Here is a 23,327-nt window from a genome sequence, read left to right as displayed (position 1 = left end):
CACTACTCGGTAGGTAGTAGTCCTGCCTACTCAGTCCTCACTCAGCCTCAGAAGAACCCCAACTCTCGGTGTTCTTCACCTTGCCTTGCTGGAAGGAGCCTGCATGGCTGCAGAGCACTGCAATTACAAATAAAGGATGTCTTCTCTCAGCTATAAGCCCACGGGGCTGGTAGATGGCTCTTCCTATAGCCCTTCTCCACTCAGACTTCACCTCCTGTTTTACAGCGAGGAATGCCTCCTAGTCAGAGGTGACTGTCTCTCAGGGGGAACTTCCTCAAATATCCTGTCCATTTCCAAATTTACTTTTCCCTCTCCAAGGCTAGCCTGTCATCTATGTAGCAAATCTCTTCCCACAGCTGTTGTCTTTTCAGACCCTCTCCTCTGTTCTAGCTGACTAGCTGTAGCAAATGCATCCTGGGTACCAGGCTCAGTTCATGGATGATGAAGTTAGAGTTCATCCCAATATCTTCACTGGTTACCTCTGGACTTGTTTTTCCCCTGAGCCTTCAGATTCATACTTTAGAATATAAGCCCCACAAAGATAACGATCTCATCTCTTTTCTCCCAGCTTTATCTCTGGAGAGGGCTTCCCAGGTGGTGCTAATGATAAAGAATTCCCCTGACAATGAAGGAGACACAAGGGACGCGGCTTCAATCCTTGGGTCGGGAATATCTTCTGGAGTAGGAAATGGCAACCCACTCCAGTGTTCTTGCCTGGAAAATCCCATGGGCAGAGGAGCCTGGTGGGCTACAGTCCATGCGGCTGCAGAGTCAACACGACTGAGCAACTGACACAACAGTAATAACACCACCAAGAGGGGTGTGTGTGTTGTGTGTGTGGTGCTCGGGTTACAGAAGTGGGCATAACTGGTTCCTGTCCTAGAGCTGCTCACCGTAGTAACAGAGAGAAACCGAAAACCCACAGGCAGACTTCTCAATGTGACAGATAGTGGCAAGCAGAATGAATGATGACATGCTGGACCTCAATGGAGCCCTGAACCTGTTGCACCGAGCTCCTAAAGGCCAAACCTAACTGCCCACATCTAGGGTTTGTCTGGGCTGACCCGAGGTCCTAGCCCTGATAACTCTCCTTTACTTCCCTAAACGCCTTCCTGCCTGGGCTCCTCTCGCACCACCTTTTTCCTGTATTCATCCCACTCCTCTGATCATCTGCTAAGAGAGTGCTGTCACAACCACGGCCTAGAAGACCATCTCCAGATGTAAATGGATGGCCCAACTTCTCTTGAGCGCCAGATGCTTCTTTTCATTTGTCGTTCAGTTCAGTCGCTCAGTCATGTCTGATTCTTTGCGACCTCATGGACCGCAGCATGCTAGGCAAGTTATACTACATGTCCAGCAAAGATCTCAAACATGTCCAAAGCACACACAAGCCTGTCAGCCCCATCGTCACCCTTTTACACATTCAACACCTCTGCTCCACCCAATGAATGCCCATTCCCACTCCTGGCATCACCCATTCCACCCTGCCTGGGGCCTGTGCACAACTCCTCCCTCTTTCTCACATCCAATGGACTTCCACCATTTAGAAATACCAAATTGTTTCTAAAATCTAGTTCTTTGCATCTGTACCGTCACTCACTTAATTTACATTTTCCAATCTCTCCTCTTGCTTTGACTGCTCCCAATGTCTCCTCATGTATCAGATCCCAACACGGAGATCAACAGAAGAAAGTTGAGATTTCTTTTAACATTGAGAACAGTTGTTTATTTATTTATTTTTGGCTGCACTGGGTCTTTGCTGCTGTGTGAGAAATTTCTCCAGTTGTAGTGTGCGGGCTTCTCATCGTGGTGGCTGTAACTAAGACTGCTTCTTTTCTTGCGGAGCACAAGCTCTAGGGCACCAGCTAAGCAGTTGTGGCCCAAGGGCTTAGCTGCTCCTAGGCGTATGGAAATTTCCCGGACCAGGGATCAAACCTGTGTCCCCTGCATTGACAGGTGGATTCTTAACCACTGGGCCACCAGGGAAGCCCTGGCAATTTGAGGTTTTAAAACTGCTTTCTACAGGATAAAATTCAGATTCCTTACAACACAAAATCCAACCAACCCTTCCCCTCTCCTCCAGGCAGCCAACATGAACATCTCACCATTTCTCATACTCCCCCACCCTCAGCTCCTCGCCTCTGTTCAAGCCACTTCCTCTGCCCGAAATGCTGCTGCTGCTGCTAAGTCACTTCAGTCGTGTCCGACTCTGTGTGACCCCATAGACGGCAGCCCACCAGGCTCCCCCGTTCCAGGGATTCTCCAGGCAAGACTGGAGTGGGTTGCCATTTCCTTCTCCAATGCATGAAAGTGAAAAGTGAATGTGAAGTCGCTCAGTCGTGTCCAACTGTTCGCGACCCCATGGACTGCAGCCTACCAGGCTCCCCCGTCCATGGGATTTTCCAGGCAAGAGGACTGAGTGGGGTGCCACTGCCTTCTCCACCTGAAATGCTAGCAACAGAATGTATGAGAACAGTAGCTAACACTGACTCCAGGTACTGTTATTATCTCCCATTTTACAAGTGAAAAAGCTGAGTCACACAGATATTACTTGCCCAACAGTGGGTTGACCTAACCATACATTAGTTCTGACTTCAGAACCTCAGTTCTTAGCCCCTATGTTATATTACTCCTCCCCTACTCACCAACCCCTTCCCCAAGCAACTCCTCACTTCCCTTAAAGACTCAGTTCAAGGAATTCACTGGTAGTCCAGAGGCTAAGACTCGGCACTCCCAATGGAGGGGACCCGGATCTGATTCCTGGTCAGGGAACTAAAGCTCATGTGCTATAACTAAGGGTGCAAGTTCCACAACAAAGATCGAAGATTCTGCATGCTGCAACTAAGCCCCAGCACAGCTAAATAAATATTTTAAAAAAAAAACAAAAAACCCAATGACGACTCAGGTCAAATGCTTCCTCTTTGGTGGAATCTTCCCTAGGGCCCTAGGCTCTGCCTCCAACCTCCCGGATCTCTTGGCATCATGCCTGTTTTTATTACAGGCAGGCTCATAGTACTGGTTGTGTTCCAAAAAGAAAAAACAGGTCTTTATATCTTTACCCTATTCCCATCAATCTACAGTGCCTGATGCACAAATATTTAGGTAGTAATTTTTTCCAAGTACACAAGACGCAGAGTATACACTGCTCACCCAAGTTTACCAGCGTGATACTGCTTCTGAACACCCTACCTACACTGCTAACCCCAAACTCTCCCCTCTTCCTCTGTTGGCCAGAGGACTCTGATGAAGAGAAGTCAAAGCCCTCACGGGGATGGCCACTCCCACAGCCAGCTGATAGCATTATCACAGCAGGGCAGACCAGTGAGCTGCTGGCCATGCGCCCCTTGATTACAGGAGTAAAGTGCATCGGAAAAGCACTTTCTCTCGCTGAAGACAGACAGAGGGGACATTTGATGTGTGGCTGCCAGATTTAATGTCTCTGTCATTTAAGATGTGAAAGTGGGAGGGTGGACATAAAAATAATATGTAATATGACAGAAAATCAGCTATGGCCATTATTTACAAGTCACCAAGAGCCAACAGGCTGGCAGAAACGTACATAAGTAATATTATTTAGTTTTGTGATCTAATGGCCTCTTTTACAAAATCACCATGACTATTTGAACAACTAGTGTTTGTACTGTGCGTGTCCACTAACAGGTGGATTTTTTTTTTCAAGAGTAAATACTTAACAGTTGAATCTGCAGATGCAGAACTGTGGATACGAAGGGCTGACTGTAAATTTATACTCGGATTTTCAACCACAGAGAGGACTGTTATTCCTAACCTCAGCATTGTTCAAGGGTCAACTGTATACCTCATTAAATCAGATCAACTTCAGAACAGGCTCTGAATAGAATAGAATGTTCTAAATTCTACAACTAGAATAGACTATTCTAGATTCTACAACTGCTCAGCACCTAATGGACTTGGCTCTTTTTTTCTCTTATGTTACAGTAGAATGGTCATCTGGTGACAGTATATTCGGAGGGAGTAATTTTTTTTTTTTAAGTGCGAGTTCCTGTGACACAGCAACCATCATCACAGTCAATAAATAAGAATGAAGGAAGGCACTCTCAGAACTTGTACTCCTATGAGTGAGGCTAATAAAACCAGCGAGCACATAGTTAATTGTAACACATGCTAAGAGATGGTCTATAATTAGGGCGGTTCCCTAACGCTGAACTCCTGTACCTATGCTGATCTGCATTCCCTATGTAAGTCTTCATAAAGCTATATTCAACTTAGTAAAATGTTTCTTATTCTGAGACTGTCCATTCTACTCTTTTGCCAAAATGCCTTTTCTTTGAAATAGTGGTAATAAATAGGGTTGCCTTTTTTTTTTTTTTAATGCTGTTACTTCCAAATTTAAAACTGGTTAACTCATGTTGGACCCTACTATTGCTTTTGCAATGTTATAGTGCCCTGAAACTACATCTGGGAACTACCATGTTAAAGTGTCTGAAGAGACTTGGGAAACAGCCAAATCCAGCTTGCTTGTCTAGAATGTAGTTTTAGAAAGGAATAATTAAAATGGAAAGCACACCATGCATTACTCCAAACTGTGCCTAAAAAACAAAAATAAAAATCTGGTACTTTAAGATTTTATATATACACAACACTTTAAAGATTCTCAATACATATTAGCATCTTAAAGACTCTAAGTCCTTGTAGTAAGCAAGATCAGTTTAATTCAGGAAAGGAAACTTTTTTCCCCTTCTTTTTTTCCCAGACAAACCTATTAGTACCCTGACAGTGGGAAATGCTGAACTAATCAAACCTACTTAAGTGTATCTGAAAACAGAATGTGTTAATTAGTGGAAACGTGTCTTCCTGAAACCTGGAAAGAGGGCAAGGAATCACCCCTCCCAAAAGAGAGTATGACTGTTTTCTGTAGGGCTTTTTCAAGAGAAAATATATCATCTGGTAGTCTGGTTTTTCTACTTAAGTTTCTCTAAGATTTGGGGAGGGCGGACATATGTCAATCTCTCCATTCCTCAATATGGATGGCCAACTCCTCGTGATCCAAACAGAATGCTCTGGATAGGAAGGACAACATTCTGGTCATCAAAACTTCCTATCTTCTACATGCTCAAGTAGCAAACAAACACTTCTAAAAATCACTTATGAATCTGGTTGGTGTGACAACTGAGCAGACCGACAAATCTGATTCTCAAAACCAACCAAAGTGGGGACCATGTCTGGGAAAACGGCCAACTCCTGAGTGGTTCCTTAACATTTCTTTAAACTTCAGTGAGACAACACAGAGTGGGTCATTAAGCCGTTTCAGTGGTTGAGATCAACTTATTTGGGGTTTTGTTTTAAAAAATGGACTTGAGTAGAACCTATCAGGATAGAATATATCACATAGAAAATATTTTTGCTTTAGTGCATACTGTATGTATGGGGCTTCAAAATGGCAACCCACTCCAGTACTCTTGCCTGGAAAATCCCATGGACTGAGGAGCCTGGTAGGCTACAGCCCATGGGGTCGCAAAGAGTCGGACACGACTGTGCAACTTCACTTCACTTCACTTCCCAGGTTGTACAATGGGAAAGAATCTTCAAGCTGCCAATGCAGGAGACTCAGGAGACTGGGGTTCCATCCCTGGGTGGGAAAGATCCCCTGGAGAAGGAAATGGTCATCCACCCTAGTATTCTTGCCTGGGAAATCCCATGGACAGAGGAGCCTGGCGGGCTATAATCCATGGGGTCACAATAAGAGTTGGAGATGATTTAGCGACTAAACAACAATACTTTATCTCAATGCAAATTATATTTCTCAGTGTTGATCCAATCAAAAAGTTTGGAAGCCACTGTTCTAAGCTACCCAATTAGCTATCTAACTTCAGCTTAAAAATAGCAACTTCTTGGTATAAAAGAGCAGCAATTATTTTCTGCAAGCAAAGGGTTAAAAAAACCCACAAACAATGGCTTCTAGAGGTACAAGACTCACTGCTTTGGGTTCCTGAGGTGACAGGAGACCCCGTCCTAGGTCTCTGGTCTTATTAAGCCATTAAATGACTACATGCAGGACCTTCCCTGGTAGTCCAGTGGCTAAGACTTCAAGCTCTCAATGCAGGGGCCCCAGGTTTGAAAAGCAGATCCCACATGCCCCAACTAAAGACCTTAAATGCTGCAAGGTACACTGAGGATCCCCAGTGCCAGAATCAGGACCCAGCACACCCAAATAAAAACAAATAATAAATATCAAAAAATAAATGAAGGATATCACATAAGCCCACTACTACACAGTACAGTTGTTTTTAACCAAGGCACAGATAACCAAGATGCACTTCTAAAGGAAAACAAAAAGGTAAGGAATTAATTTTCATATTGATTTTAAAAACAGGACTTCACAGAATAGCTGACACTTCAAGTTCTAAAATTTCATGGAAATATGAAATTTAAGAAAATTTCATGGAAAAATGATGGAATTGTGCACCAACCCAAAACCAACACCTGACTTTCCAGTGTGAACAAGGATTGGTTCCAAGCATAATTCAGGATCATTTCTATCTTTACAGGTTATTATTCAGAAGTTCTAGTTAGCAACTACCTAGCAGTATAAATCAGTGAGATCACTAAATATAATAAAAATCTCTGAACCTGCTTTTTTATAAACCACTCATATTTAGCAAATATTATACTGGCCCAGATGTCAAGAAATACAAAATGAATATAATAGTCTATGGCCAAACAGCCTGTCAAAGAGAAGTGAGATTCAAGCCCAAGATAATTAGCCTTTGGCACCCTTCCCCCTCATGCACCTCTATCCACGCTAGAAGACTGGGACAGCGGACTGAAAGCTTCTGAGAACCCTGGAATCCTGATGTCACCTCCCACCGAAACCACTCATCTCACTTGCTCCACAGAGTTGAAAAAGGGGGCAGCAGTGCTTCTACCCCTCCAGCTAAACCTGCTTTTAATTACTTTTTAAAAGCTTTTTACTTTGTATTAGGGTGTAACCAATGAACAATGCTGTGAAAGTCTCAGGTGAACAGAGAAGGGACTCAGCCATATGTATCCATTGTCCCCAGAACTCCCCTCCCACCCAGGCTGCCACATAACGCTGAGCAGAGTTCTCTGTGCTGTACACTAGGTCTTTGTTGGTTATGCATTTGAAATATAGCAGTGTGTACATGTCCATCCTAATCTCCCTGACTATCCCTTCCTTAGGTGTAAACCTCTGTACCTAGCAATTCTAACAGGACACAAATTGGTTATATTTTAAAACTTTTACCGATATACCATCTTGCAGACCTGAACAATTTTTTTCAATTCCTTGTTTTAAATTTTAGAACCTACACACTAAAAAAAAAAAAAAGTTCATCTTCTCACAAGTAAACTTAGGATTTGACCACTCCAATCCTAAAAATTTCATAAGCATAAGCCCCCATGTTTTAACATCAATCCTATGAAATGCTTTGACATGGGAAGAACGTTTAGTGATGACCTGGCTATTTCCAAAACGCACGTTACCTGCAAGTACCTGTCTTACTTTGCATAAATGCTCTCTGTCTAAATTCGTAGCCACACACAGCTAGTGTGCACTTTTAATGAGGCTACTGTGACAGAGAAACTGAATTTTCAAGTGAATTTTAACTTAAATTTTAAGGGTGTTCCCTAGTTGCCTGGTGGTTAGAATTCTAGGATTTTACATCCATGGCCTGGGTTCAATCCCTTTTTAGGAAACTGAGATCTCGTACATTGCATGGCAACAGCCAAAAAAAAAAAAAATTTTTTTTTAAATTGGTAATTTATTTCTATTACCAGAAAACTTTTGTATGTTTGAAAAAACCTGGATATGTGAATATACTTTTTCAACTGTGTCTGTGCTCAGCTGTATCCAAATCTGTGACCCCATGGACTATAGCCTGTCAGGCTCTTCTGTCCACAAGATTTTCCAGGCAAGAACACTGGAGTGGGTTGCCATTCCCTACCCCAGGGGATCTCCCCGACCCAGGGATCAAACCTGCGTCTCCTGTACTGGTAGGCAGATTATCGCTGCACCACCTGGGAAGCCCCAACTTTTTCAACTACAAGTTTTATCAAATCTAAATACAGATCAAGCATTTCTAATAAAATTTTATGTTCAAACTGAAATGTGCTGTAAGGATAAAACAAACACCAGATTTTGAAAAACTGAATATTAAAAAAAGAATATCAAATATCCCATTAATATTTTAAAACATATTACATGTTGAATTGATATTATTTTGCACATCTAAATATCTAAATAAAATAGATATTATTAAAATTAATCTCACCTGTGTCTGTTTTGGCCGCATGGCTTGCAGGATCTTAGTTCCCCAACCAGGGATAGAACCTGGGCCCTTGGCAGTGAAAGCACAGAGGCCTAACCACTGGCCCGCCAGGGAATTCCTACTTCTTTTTTAATGTGACTCTTGGAAAATGTAAAATAACACATGACTCACATTCTATTTCCCCTGAATGGTGCTGGCATAACCTAATGACTCCTAACCCTTTCCCACCAAGAACGTCTTCCACGAGCAGGTTCTGGGAGGCTGCCATAACCAAACATTGTTCTTCCTGTGTGACCCCAAAACCTGCTGACCACATCTGACACTGAGAAGTCCTTCCCTTCTCCTCACTGGCTCTGACTGACTGTCCTGCACAAGCACCTTTCTTTAATCCTCTCCCAGGTCCACCTTCTCTTCCTGTCCCCAAGGCCCCATTCTCAGTTCTCTTTTCCATTCTCTGCACTTCCATGGTGACCTCATCCCCTCTCAGCTTCAATTATCACTTCTACATGGAGGACTTCCAATTCTTTATCTCTGCTTCTGAACTCTTTCTCAAGCGTCAGTTCCACATTGTCAGCTGCCTGCCAACCAGGTCCATCTGGAAGGCCTATCAACTTCTTAAATTCGGTATGTCTGACCTGGAACGTCACATCCTTTGCTGGAGATTCTAATCATTCACCTTGAACACCTGGGGTCCCTGGGAGCTCCTCTAGCCCCACAGTCTTACAGCAGGCTCTTTTGGAACGAAAAGGGCTCTTTGCCACAGCCTCCTACCTGGTCTGCCTGTCTCAATTATCCCCTCAGCTCTCCCCTCTTCCAACCCCACCGCACCCATTCTCCTCTGCCCCACTGCCATACTAGTTTTCTCAAAATACCACTTAGATCACATTGCTATCAGACTTTCAACAGATCCCCACTATCTGCCGCAGCAATCCAAACTACTCGGCAGGCATCCCAGCTCTCCTACAGACAACTAACCACCCTTCAGTCCCCTCTGAACACAATCAGCCCTCCTCCAGCTGCAATACTCTGCCCTCAAGACTGCTCTTCTGCCCAGTCTTCAAAGAAAGTGAAAGTTGCTCAGTCGTGTCCAACTCTTCGTGACTCCACAGACTTTACAGTCCGTAGAATTCTCTAAGCCAGAATACTGGAGTGGGTAGCCTTTCCCTTCGCCAGGGTATCTTTCCAGCCCAAGGATCGAACCCCGGTATCCGGCACTGCAGGCAGATTCTTTACCAGCTAAGCCACAAGGGAAGCCCAATCTTTAAAGTTCAGCTCAAATAAAGGGTCCTCATAAAGCCTTCTCTCATTAACCGAGCTGAAATGAGCCTTTCTCCTCCCTGAAACTCCTTTCGTATTTCTAACGGCAACCACAGTAGTAATGGGAGTGCGCCTGTGGTCTTATCCTCTTTATAAAAGAGTGTCCTTTTGACAGTACCCAACAGCACTTGCACAGCACATTGCCATTTGTGGACATTTTACCAAAGAAATCAACTTTAGAAGGAAAATCTTGGTAAAGTTGGGACCATGATGATTCTCAAATTTTTATCTCCAGCCAGTTATCTAATCACTCCTCCAGGGATCTTCCCGACCCAGGGATTGAACCTGTGTCTCTTACGACTTTTGCATTGGCAGGTAGGTTCTTTACCACTAGCACCACGTGGGAAGCCCTGACCTTCACTTAGATGTCCCAAGATTCAATTACTCCAAAACTGAACTCATTTTCTTGATCCCACATCTGTCTCTTGTCTTAAGGGACCCTTCCGTGAATGGTACAACCATCTCATCAGGAGCCCAGGCCAGAGACAGAGGTGTGATCTTTTATCTCCCCAATCCTGATCCTCAATGATCAGGTTCTGTGACATCTTCTTCCTAAACGCCTCTGGATTTATCCATTTCTTCCCAACTCGCTGTCAGTCCAGGCCACCACTACCTAGGACTACTGCAATACGATCCAGTCTTATACTCAACCCTCCAGCCACTTTCTACAGGGTGGCCAGAGCATATCTTTCAACAACTCAACTTGAACAGGTGAAATTCCTGCTGAGAACCCTTTAACTGTTCTCAAGATAAAGACTTCCAAACATGACTGATAGACTCTCCCACATCTCACCAGTGTTTACCTTTCCAGATTCACCTTTCATTTCCCAGATTATCTTTTCTCTTACACACATCCCGCTCCAACCATGTCCAAGTACTATACATACAGGTCTCCAAATATGCTGAAGTCCTCTCTTGCCTCAGGGCCCTTGCACAAGCTGGTCCTTCTATGTGGGTTGCGTGTCCCTCTTTCGTAATCGTCCAACACCCTGAGGACTGACCAAGCTCCCTGCATTTATATTCTTTCTAACTTCATAATGGTACCTGGAAAACAATCTCCCTACTATAAAACGCCTATGCTAGCACTTATTCCAATGCCTGGCAGGTAACAGGTATTGAATAATTATTTGCTGAAATGAATCAACAGATAAAAATGGCTTTCTTTGAAATAAATTCCAATCCAAGGTCAATGAATGAATGTTATGTGTCATCTTTATTAATTCAAAAGCATTGTATCAAGTGGGTAATTGACCTAAATTTTATCTGTCTTCTGAGTCAAAACTATTAGCAGTTTGGTTAAATAAATAAGAGTTTATATGTGCAAGCTCAGAATAACAAAAATGAAGGAAAAAAACACTGCATTTTCTGTTCTCCTTTGCCTTGTAAACTCTAAGACCAATTCATCTGAAACTGTTGAGAACCTTTTGATGCAAAACACAGAATGTATGAAAAGCAGCCAAGCAAATGTGGACACACCACAGGGGCAGAGCCTGAAGGAAACTGGAGCACAGGAAGAGACGACAGCAGACCATAGGAATGCAGGGACTTGAATAAAAGAAAGGGCTCAGCGCGGCTCCTATCCTCATCCAGGCGGAGGCTCCGTGCAATCAGTGCCCTGGCGTCCCCATCCTGGGAGCCGTCAGAGGACCGAGGCTTCTGTGGGGCCGTTACAGCCTTTTTGGTTTATTCAACAGAGAGAAACAGGGAAAGCAAAGGGGAAGGAAACACTACGCAAGACTAGGTGCTGGTCTTTTCGTTCCAGCATTTCCTTTATGCTTCACAACAAAGCATTGTGTCCATTTTACCGATGAAGAAACAGGGGCTAATTTTGGTCCTGGTGACCTTATACTCAGGTCTACTTCAAAAACATTTCTCCTGAGTACTCACTTGTGCTAAGCCCTATTCTAGACCCTGAGGGCTGAGCAACACACACAACATTCAAGTCTGCTCTGGGTAGTGGGGAATGAAGTGCCACACGCAAATAATGTGATTTCAGACACTGATACAACTGGTGGTGGTTTAATCGCTCAGTCGTGTCTGACTCTTGCAACCTCATGGACTGTAGCCTGCCAGGCTCCTCTGTCCATGGGATTTCCCAGGCAAGCACACTGGAGTGGGTTGCCATTTCCTTCTCCAGGGGATCTTCCTGACCCAGGGATCGAACCTGGGTCTCCTGCACTGAGCCACCAGGGAAGACCAAGTGATACAACTGAAGGGTATTAAGAGAGGGAAACTGAGGGCTGTGCTAGAGTAACAACTGATCACGCAGGGTTCTCAGACAATTTAAAATATAATTTTGCACAGCTAAAGAAAATAATAATGGATAAAATGACTACCTCGTCAAACCTTAAATGGAAGTCTCTAGCACAACCAGAAGCAAAAATTACCATTCATTCCCTCATTACCAGTGAGGAGACCATCAGGTGAAAGGAATTATAGCATTACCCTAGTTGTAACCCAAAGCAGTAGGTTAGATAGTCATCAGATGGCAAACATCTCCACATGAACCAGTGGTTCCTGGGGGCCCTGGGCCGACCAAATTAATTCTTAGCTCTCGAAGCACCTACATACAACACCAGCATCTGGCATAAATGATGGCTGAGTATTTGAAGGAAGAAAGGAAAATGTGTTAAAATGTCACCATTATGGGTTAAATCCCTTTTCAGGCCAAGTGGCTTCAATTCACCCCACCCCACCCCACCCCACCCCCAGTTCTAATCATAAGAAGCAGGTGAGGGAAGTCGGATTAGTGTAAATCCTTGAACAATACTGTACTAGGAAACAATTAGCCTAGGCTGCCCTACTCCCCAGCTAATGGTCAGAAATCCCACCTTTAAATCACAAGGTCCACTTAAAGAAAATCTAACAGCCAAATGACAACTAAAAATTAATGAGGAGTAATTATTTGGCTTCTTTAAACAAGGGTTCTCCTCACACAGATACCAGGCTACTTATGCACCAGGGACGTGCTCTACCTCTCACAGAGCACCAAGGTAAGGCCAGTGGGTCTTTCACTGAGCATCTCCCTCACTAAAGTGGTACTCCTTAGGGTTGGGACCAAGTACATTCATCTGTGTTGCTTCAGGGTCTTGTCCAGTTTAACCGACAGAAGGTCAATGATTATACTGAGTTGTAAAAATTAAATTTCTTGCAAACTTTTCAGTCCTGGGGCAGCTGGGTAGGGTGAGGCCTAACCCCTTACTACTGTTATTTGCTGGGGCTTACTCTGCAGAACCTGAAGGTCTCATCATCACAGATCACTCCTTCGTGTCTCTTGTAGGATTAAGAGCTGGAAAAGCCTTACAAGTCTCTGCTTTAATTTTTAGAAGCTGATTTCTAAATGACTTGTCCCAGTAGCGAAAAAGAGTAACAAATGGCCATTCAAAGCTGAACAACAGAGTTGAGTTTGCGCCGTATACCAAAGATGCCAACACTTTCTTTCTGGTATGCAGATAGAAGGACGGAAAAACAATTTAAAAATAAGATACCACTTCTGATTAAACAGTGCTATCAATTTTTGTGATGTTTCAGTAAAATCTTAATAATGAATCCGTGACATTTCTTTCTGCAACACAGTAGCATTGTGAATAGTAACATTACTATAATATCACAAGTAGACCCAGCAAAAGGAAATAGGCATTGGGGGTGGGGAGACTTTAGTGACGATTATATTATTTTTTCTCCAGACAGAAACTTCCTCTGCATACACTGCCTCATTTTAAAAAACCACAACATGCAAGTTCTAGTATTTCTGCGTTTTGCTCTTTGTAACATCAGCCACATCTCTAAAGTTTTTAAAGATTCATTTCACAGTGTCAACAGAAAGAAAACTTCAACAAAAGGCACAAATTAAGGACTATCCAGCTGCACACTTGATGTGTAACTCATTTTTATTTGCTCCTGAATTACCAGAGTTTGGTGTGCCATAAGGATTGGCTCTGCAGGAACTCAGATCCAAAATGGCAGCTGAGCGTCTGAAACTCACCAGAGCCATAACGCTTAACATACGTGAAACCAGGTCTTATTTATCACACTTCTCAACCTGTCTAGAGAGAAGACTATTTACCAAAACATTTCAAAGAATCAGATGGCGTTCTGTTAGATGTTCATTGTATCATTCTCCTTCCTGCCTAAGAAAGCAGGCACCCTGCTTCTGGTCCCTCTGCTCTGCAAACTGAATTAACCTGCTATTCACATGTTCACACAGTCCAGAAAAACAAGCTAATGACAAAATGTGCAAAGCTGAGGTTCACCTCATTCTTCTTCTGTAAGGCCAATTTAGGAAATGGGCATAAAATGAATCATCTAACAAGTAAAGCCCCAAATAAGCACTTTCATTTTCAGAAAAAAACAACAACAAAAACCAGAACTCTAATTTTCCTCAGGTCTACCACAAAACAACACTCTATTACTATGGTAATTTCTATGTCTTTTCCTTTAAATTCAAGCTGTAAAAAAATTTTCTAAGAGACAAATTTCTCCCAGATTACCTTTTGAATGAAATGTTTCCAATCTTACACAAAAGCTGAACTTCTACCACCAAAAAAATTTACTGAATTTAAACCGTCACTTCCCCACTCATTTCCATTGCTACTAACAACATTAATTTTAGAAAAATAATAAAATACTTGCTCTTTATAGAGACAGGACTTTAATTTTCTTTACGAATTCAAATGGAACGTCTTTTTGTTAAATTAGCGTGAAAGTCCCTTCATCTACAAACAATTGGCCCAAAGAAACAGGCCATTTTCAGCACAAGAGGCCAATCTATTTTAACAGTGAATAAAGCTTTTGAAAGCATTACACACCCTCTTGCAGACTGTCAAATTTTCAAAATGGTCCAGCATTTTTCCCATTTTTTAACACTTTCAGGCCCAGCAAGCATCTTATAATTAGATTAATTAAAAAGGAAACAAACCAAAAAAAGCCCCACTGCTTCCTTCTGATCAAAATTATCCCATTTATGCTTAATTACCTTTAATCCAAGTCTACATATTTAATGATGGGGATATGACAATTCAATTTGCATATTTTAAATGGCCTTTCTAAACTATACTTTGTAACAGCTTTAGAACAGTCTCTTTCTCATGCCAATATGCTAAGGCATAGATCAGGAGGATACAAATTAGGAGAAAAAAAAAAGAAAAGAAAACAAGGCCTCTGCAAGCCAGGGATATGCTGAGGGGGGTGGGGTAGTTTCCCCAGGGGTGGGGGATATTTCCCCGCCACATCACAAACTACAATCCTTTCAGCCCACCAGACCGAGAGCATTACATCACACTCTCACAACGATAGGGGGAGGTGGCTCTGAGAAGGCAAGTTTTCAGTCCTCTTCCCTCCCCATCCCCAGGCTTTCTAGAATCCTGCATTAGGAGTAATGGAATTTAACTTCAGGGCACTCGCTGCACACAGTTTCGAGGGTAACCAACAGACATACAGGTACACCTACTTATTTAGGTGACCAAATACGACCATTTCACAATGGATACGTGGCTGAAACAGACAACTAGACGTACAGAAGCTGAATTTGTGCTGAAAAGCCCAGTTCATCCGTATAAAATTAAACAGAAATTGTAAGCCATGAGAAACGGAGAAGGCCAACCCACAGGGAGAAACAGAGAGAGAAATAATTCCTAATTGGGGTGATGAGCTGTTCTATCTTTCAAACACCATGTTTACGAGATACTCCCACCACTTGGTTCAAACCACGATCAAAATAAAAGCGCATCTGGCTGCACATTTGAGCACACACACAAGAGACCCAGCGCAAACGAGCGCGCGCCGAGGAGAGGGGTGATCCACACACTGCTTGGGAGGTTTTCAAGCGGGGAATCTACAAACCCCAAACCTCCTGGCGTTCACTCGCCCCCAGCCTGATGTTTAAAATGTATCAGGTCTTATTTTAGGTTTTACATCTCTCTAGGAAGGATGGCCAAGCTTTAAGAAAAAAAGAAAAAGGCTTTCCCGTGGTAGTGCTTGCCCTCCCAGATCCTTTGTCGGCCTTAGCAGCCGAAAGAATGCAAACCCATTTATATTTATGCAAATTTTTGCAGCAGATTTAAGGGGGTAGGGAGAGGTCTGTGTTTTTTTTTTTAAAAAAAAACCTCTTTCTAAATATCAAATTTTCAATTTCTCGCAGCTTCATTTATTTGCAAGACACAAACGAGGATGAAAATCTGCATATAAATTAAAAGTGCAATTAAATCACTTCAAAATTAAATATTTTACCAAGGCTTTTCCATTTCTAAAATGCCGAACCAAAAGTACATCACGGGTCTGATTTACAGATTCACGAAATGTCTGAAGCCAGTCTCCATGCTAGACAAATGTCGATTTGCAACACCACTAGTGAAAACGGTTAGACAAGATCCATATAAATCAACTGGTTTTAAAAAATTGAAAATATTTACCAACCTCATAAAGTGCAGCAGTGCTTAAATCCAGCAAATTGAGGCATACAAGGTAGAAATGGAAATGAAAAAAGGTCCAAAAAATGATTTCTTTTTGTCTATCTGTTTTTTTGTATTTTAAATATTCAGAAACCAGCAGAGACTCTGTCGGCCATTTTGGCTTGAACTAACTCTCACACTCACTCTCCCTCTTGCTCTCTCTCTCCCCCTCTGTCTCTAAAGGAAGCAGCTTTTTGTGACCTTCAAATAGAGGCGGATCATGTGACTTCGGGTAGGTTTGTCAATCAGGAAAGGGGCGGGAGCTTGGGCTGAAACTGCCTTAAAGGGAAAGCGGCCCTTTTCCACTCACTTTCATTTGTGAAACGGTGTTATCTCATACTCTCCACCTACACATACTGAATGTGAAAGTGGCAACAGCATAAGGGTAACAGATGAACAAAATAGAAAAACCTTTATTGCTTTATAGAAATATGCTCAGTTGCTAACGATTCTTACAGATCCTGGAGCTTGGCTCACTTGCTACAGTTATTCTCTGGATGTTTGGGCAAGCACAGGCTGGCAAACTGCTCTTTAAAGGGGGACTTAAACAATATTTTACCCAAACAGGAGAGACTTTAGTCTTCAAAGACTGAGGTGAAATATAGGACACAACTGATCTCGAACAAGCTCCTAAAATGCACAGGAAAAGACTGAAAGGAAATATACCAAAGTATGAGCTCTGAATGCCAATTCAGAGAGGTTATGTGACTTTTCTCCATCACACAGCTAGACAGCTGCATAACAGTAAGTGGTCTCCCAACTGAACTCCACATTTGTATTTAAAAAATCATTTTATTATCTTAATTGTTATTTCATTTATCTATCTATTTTTTGGCCATGCTGCACGGCATGCAGGATCTCAAGTTCCCTGACCAGGGATAGAACCTGTGCCCCCTGCACTGGAAGCACAGTCTTAACTACTGGATCACCATATTTATTGTTTCAGGTGTATGTATGTTTGGTACCTCCTCCCTCCACCCCAAACTATGCTACAGCAAACTGTCAGATGAGTCACTTTTAATGCCCTCCCCAAACTGAAGTAGCAGCTCTTCAGCTGACCGGGAGGCAGCGCTAAATTTAAAACCTACCTGGTTTCCCCCATGCCTAAGTCCCTTCTGACTCAGTGCATCTTGTTTTCTCCCCACCTAAGAAAACCACGCTGGGTTTGCATCTCTAGCCCTGGGGCTAACAAGCTGTGTAACCTGGGTCAGGCAACTCCCTTCACCTTCTGGGCCTCAGTTTTCTCATTTGTGGAATGTAAGGACTGGCCATCAGTAGATGGTATCTTTGGTTCCTTTCAGCCCTAAAAACCATACTCTCTGTTTCTTTCTCTTTAGCAGTTCTGTTTCATCTTATCTCAAGTCATTACCCCCAGGAAAGTTTTCCTTAACCCTCCCCGTCTAGACCAGGCCTTCCTGTTTAACACTCCCATAATTCCTTTACTACCTCTTCATAGCACTGGTCGTAACTGCAATTTATTAATTGTCAAAGAACTTGCTTGCAGCTGGTCATTCCCAGTATATATAAAGGACACACTACATCTTCCTTCACTGCTGTGTGGGGCCCAACACCTACCTGGCCTGCATAGTAGGGAAATGAATGAATGAATGACTTAGACTTCCATTCAGAAGTGCTGGGCTGATCTAAGGAAATGTGCCATCCAAAGACAAGGAATAAAAGTCATATAGTTTCCAGAAACTCATCTCTATTTAAGGACTGCTTAAGGAAGCAAAGTAACTAAAATGACAGAAAGCGGGCAAAAGTGCCCTGTGACCATCAGACCCCATCTATCTCTATGAACCAGAAAGGGCTGGATTCCACAGTGTGACTCCCCTAAACAACTGGGCTGACGGAGAGTAATCTGACATGCCAGCCAGCAGAGAATGGATGGATTCTCTAAGCCCCATATTCCTTGAAAACAAACCTATGAACCCTTTTAAATCCCACATGCTTGTCATCCTGGCTTCTGAGTCTTTGTAGAGTCTCCCTCCTTCACTTTTTCCACTCTGACAGAAGAGCAGGAAAGGAGCTGTTTCAGGGCAGGCAGAGGCCAATGCCCAGACAATCTGGCAGCCTGAATATTTATGGCGTAAACGCTTCCACTGTCTTTGCACAGACCAGAGTGGAGTAGGAGCCAGGACCTGGACTGACAATTGAGATGTAGGCAAAAGCAGGAAACTCCTAGGATGGAAATTTTGAACATTTAGTCTATTTTTATCCTTCCAATACCTTCCAGATGAGTTACGGAAAGCTTACTTATGTGGAGCATACTCAACATGTTAGAATGCATGGAGACTGTATGGCTGCCTTGTTTTAATTTGTGATGGACAGAATTTCTTCAGAAGACTGAATATTGCTAAGTCTCCACTCCTCAATTAAGATATTATTCTATAAAAATGTGTATGTATTTCTTTCCGTTAAATAACAGGCTGCACAAGCAGTGCAGAAACAGAGACAAATTTTAAAGCAAAATATTAGTTCTATTTGCATATAATATCATTGCTAACTTTCTTCAAACTCCAGGGAATTTTTCTGTTGGTGAGTTATCTCTAAACTTAAAGCAATTAATTCAATTGTTCATCTAGAAGAAAGAAGTGTAATAAAGGTATATTTTTCCTATATTCCCAGACATTTTGGACTTCCTGATATATTTGTATTTCTTGTACTTCTTTATACTAGCAATTAGTGTTTTTAAATTATATTACGAGGTAAGGATTCAGTTCAGTTCAGTTCAGTCACTCAGTCGTGTCCAACTCTTTGCGACCCCATGAATCGCAGCACGCCAGGCCTCCCTGTCCATCACCAACTCCCGGACTTCACTCAGACTCACGTCCTTCGAGTCAACGATGCCATCCAGCCATCTCATCCTCTGTCGTCCCCTTCTCCTCCTGCCCCCAATCCCTCCCAGCATCAGAGTCTTTCCCAATGAGTCAACTCTTCTCATGAGGTGGCTAAACTACTGGAGTTTCAGCTTTGGCATCATTCCTTCCAAAGAAATCCCAGGGCTGATCTCCTTTAGAATGGACTGGTTGGATCTCCTTGCAGTCCAAGGGACTCTCAAGACTCTTCTCCAACACCACAGTTCAAAAGCATCAATTCTTCAGCACTCAGCCTTCTTCACAATCCAACTCTCACATCCATACACGACCACAGGAAAAACCATAGCCTTAACTAGATGGACCTTAGTCGGCAAAGTAATGTCTCTGCTTTTGAATATACTATCTAGGTTGGTCATAACTTTTATTCCACAGAGTAAGTGTCTTTTAATTTCATGGCTGCAGTCACCATCTGCAGTGATTCTGGAGCTCAAAAAAACTAAAGTCTGACACTGTGTCCACTGTGTCCCCATCTATTTCCCATGAAGTCATGGGACCAGATGCCACGATCTTCGTTTTCTGAATGTTGAGCTTTAAGCCAACTTTTTCACTCTCCTCTTTCACTTTCATCAAGAGGCTTTTTAGTTCCTCTTCACTTTCTGCCATAAGGGTGGTATCATCTGCATATCTGAGGTTATTGATATTTCTCCCAGCAATCTTGATTCCAGCTTGTGTTTCTTCCAGCCCCGCGTTTCTCATGATGTACTCTGCATATAAGTTAAATAAGCAGGGTGACAATATACAGCCTTGACATACTCCTTTTCCTATTTGGAGCATCTGTTGTTCCATGTCCAGTTCTAACTGTTGCTTCCTGACCTGCATACAGGTTTCTCAAGAGGCAGGTCAGGTGGTCTGGTATTCCCATCTCTTTCAGAATTTTCCACAGTTTATTGTGATCCACACAGTCAAAGGCTTTGGCATAGTCAAGAAAGCAGAAATAGATGTTTTTCTGGAACTCTCTTGCTTTTTCGATGATCCAGCAGATGTTGGCAATTTGATCTCTGGTTCCTCTGCCTTTTCTAAAACCAGCTTGAACATCAGGAAGTTCACAGTTCACATATTGCTGAAGCCTGGCTTGGAGAATTTTGAGCGTTACATTACTAGCATGTGAGATGAGTGCAATTGTGTGATAGTTTGAGCATTTTTGGGCATTGCCTTTCTTTGGGACTGGAAGGAAAACTGACCTTTTCCAGTCCTGTGGCCACTGCTGAGTTTTCCAAATTTACTGGCATATTGAGTGCAGCACTTTCACAGCATCATCTGTCAGGATTTGAAACAGCTCAACTGGAATTCCATCACCTCCACTAGCTTTGTTCGTAGTGATGCTTTCTAAGGCCCACTTGACTTCACATTCCAGGATGTCTGGCTCTAGATGAGTGATCACACCATCATGATTATCTGGGTCGTGAAGATCTTTTTTGTACAGATCTTCTGTGTATTCTTGCCACCTCTTCTTAATATCTTCTGCTTCTGTAGGTCCATACCATTTCTGTCCTTTATCGAGCCCATCTTTGCATGAAATGTTCCCTTGGTATCTCTAATTTTCTTGAAGAGATCTCTAGTCTTTCCCATTCTGTTGTTTTCCTCTGTTTCTTTGCACTGATCACTGAGGAAGGCTTTCTTATCTCTTCTTGCTATTCTCTGGAACTCTGCATTCAGATGCTTATATCTTTTCTTTTCTCCTTTGCTTTTCATCTCTCTTCTTTTCACAGCTATTTGTAAGGCCTCCCCAGACAGCCATTTTGCTTTTTTGCATTTCTTTTCCATGGGGATGGTCTTGATCCCTGTCTCCTGTACAATGTCATGAACCTCATTCCATAGTTCATCAGGCACTCTATCTATCAGATCCAGGCCCTTAAATCTATTTCTCACTTCTACTGTATAATCATAAGGGATTTGATTTAGGTCATACCTGAATGATCTAGTGGTTTTCTCTACTTTCTTCAATTTGAGTCTGAATTTGGTAATAAGGAGTTCATGATATGAGCCACAGTCAGCTCCTGGTCTTGTTTTTGTTGACTATATAGAGCTTCCCCATCTTTGGCTGCAAAGAATATAATCAATCTGATTTCGGTGTTGACCATCTGGTGATGTCCATGTGTAGAGTCTTCTCTTGTGTTGTTGGAAGAGGGTGTTTGCTATGACCAGTGTATTTTCTTGGCAAAACTCTATTAGCCTTTGCCCTGCTTCATTCTGCATTCCAAGGCCAAATTTGCCTGTTACTCCAGGTGTTTCTTGACTTCCTACTTTTGCATTCCAGTCTCCTATAATGAAAAGGACATCTTTTTTGGATGTTAGTTCTAAAAGGTCTTGTAGGTCTTCATAGAACCGTTCAACTTCAGCTTCTTCAGCGTTACTGGTTGGGGCATAGACTTGGATAACTGTGATATTGAATGGTTTGCCTTGGAGACGAACAGAGATCATTCTGTCGTTTTTGAGATTGCATCTAAGTACTGCATTTTGGACTCTTTTGTTGACCATGATGGCTACTCCATTTCTTCTGAGGGAATCTTGCCTGCAGTAGTAGATATAATGGTCATCTGAGTTAAATTCACCCATTCCAGTCCATTTTAGTTCGTTGATTCCTAGAATGTTGATGTTCACTCCTGCCATCTCTTGTTTGACCACTTCCAATTTGCCTTGATTCATGGACCTGACATTCCAGGTTCCTATTCAATATTGCTCTTTACAGCATCGGACCTTGCTTCTATCACCAGTCACATCCACAGCTGGGTATTGTTTTTGCTTTGGCTCCATCCCTTCATTCTTTCTGGGGTTATTTCTCCACTGATCTCCAGTAGCATATTGGGCACCTACTGACTTGGGGAGTTCCTCTTTCAGTATCCTACCATTTTGCCTTTTCATACAAGGTGAGGATACGATGTAACAAAAAATGAGCTTACTTTTAGAACTTATATACTCAAATGAGTGTTATCTTTCAGTGTTGCCATCTTTGGTGATTATATAACAACTACTAAAACATTTCTATGAGGAAACAGGATTGAAAATGACAAACTGAACATTTAACCCAAAAATCTAGAAAATGAGTGACAAACTCAAAAAAGAAAATAAAGACCAAATTATAAACATAGAGTAAAAGTCAAAAGAAGAGTAGACTGAATCTTTATTGACTCAAAAAAATTTTGTTTGTTTTAAAATGAATCTGTGAAACAAAAAGATTCACGAACAGACTTGTGGTTGCCAAGGGGGCAAGGGGTATGGGGTGATGGACTGGGAATTCAGAGTTACCAGATGCAAACTATTACATACAGAATGGATAAAAAACAAGTCCAACTATATAACAGGGAACTATATTCAATATCCTAAGATAATCCATAATGAAAAAGCATGTAAAAAATATGTATGTGTAACTCAATCACTTTGCCATAAGCAGAAATTAACCTACTGTAGATCAACTATACCTAAGTTAAAAACTTTGTCTTAAAAAATAAATAACTGGGCATATACCCAGAGAAAACCAAGAGATATGCACCCCAATGTTCACTTCAGCACTGTTTACAATTTCAAGACATGGAGGCGACCTAATGTCCATCCATAGATGAATGGGGTAAAAACATGTGGCATATATGCATGTAAGAATATTACTCAGCCACAAAAGTGAAATAATGCCATCAGCAGCAACATGGACGGACCTGGAGATTATCCTACTAACTGAAGTAAGCCACATAAAGAGAGTCAACTATAATGTGATATGTTTACATTTGGGATCTAAAAAAATTATATAAATGAACTTACGAATGAAACAAAAAGACACAGAAAAGAAATTTATGGTTACCAAAGGTGAAAGGGGAGTGGGGGGGGCAGTGGATAAATTAGCAGGTTGGGATTAGCAGATATACACATATATGAAATACTACTATATATGAAATAGATAACCAACAAGGACCTACTGTATAGCACAGAGAACTATACTCAATATTCTGTAATAACCTATATGGAGAAAAGAATCTGAAAAGGAATATCTATATCTGTATATATACACACACACGTATATATAACTGGATACATATATAACGTGTGTGCTCAGTCACCGCTAGGCTGTTCTGTTCGTGGGATTATTCCCGCAAGAATACTGAAGTGGGCTGCCATTTCTTCCCCCAGGGGATCTTCCTGACCCAGGGATTGAGCCCATGTCTCCTGCATTGCCAGGTGGATTCTTTACCACTGAGTCACTTGGGAAGCCTATAAATATAAATATAAATATATACCAGAATATATAAAATATATCAGAATCATTATGAAACTAACACAATATGATAAATTAGCTATCCTTCAATAAAAAACAATAGGTTTTTAAATTAAGTTTTAAAGATTAATAAAAATAAAAAAATAAAAACAAAAGTGGATAATCCTTTGGAAGGTCTCATTAACTAAAAATAAGAGAAAAGTTATAATTA

The 23,327-nt window shown here is 42.0% G+C and overlaps 1 protein-coding gene across 2 annotated transcripts in view; it reads right to left on the bottom strand.

Moving 5' to 3' along the window:
• TNRC6B (trinucleotide repeat containing adaptor 6B) overlaps positions 1 to 23,327 on the bottom strand; it is a 250,363-nt gene that overhangs the window by 113,186 nt on the left and 113,850 nt on the right. Inside the window, exon 1 of one of the 2 annotated variants that reach the window (XM_069586059.1) lies at positions 15,999 to 16,213. The exons of the other annotated variant lie outside the window; for it this stretch is intronic. Coding sequence (XP_069442160.1) covers positions 15,999 to 16,003 — 5 coding nt within the window. The 5' untranslated portion in view covers positions 16,004 to 16,213. Of the gene's footprint in view, positions 1 to 15,998; positions 16,214 to 23,327 lie in introns of those variants that run through there. 2 annotated transcript variants of the gene reach the window in all.

This window comes from Ovis canadensis, chromosome 3, assembly GCF_042477335.2.
Source record: "Ovis canadensis isolate MfBH-ARS-UI-01 breed Bighorn chromosome 3, ARS-UI_OviCan_v2, whole genome shotgun sequence".
In the NCBI taxonomy this organism is placed as follows: Eukaryota; Metazoa; Chordata; class Mammalia; order Artiodactyla; family Bovidae; genus Ovis; species Ovis canadensis.
Note: the sequence above shows the minus strand (reverse complement) of the source record. Positions and strands in the feature narration are given on the sequence as shown.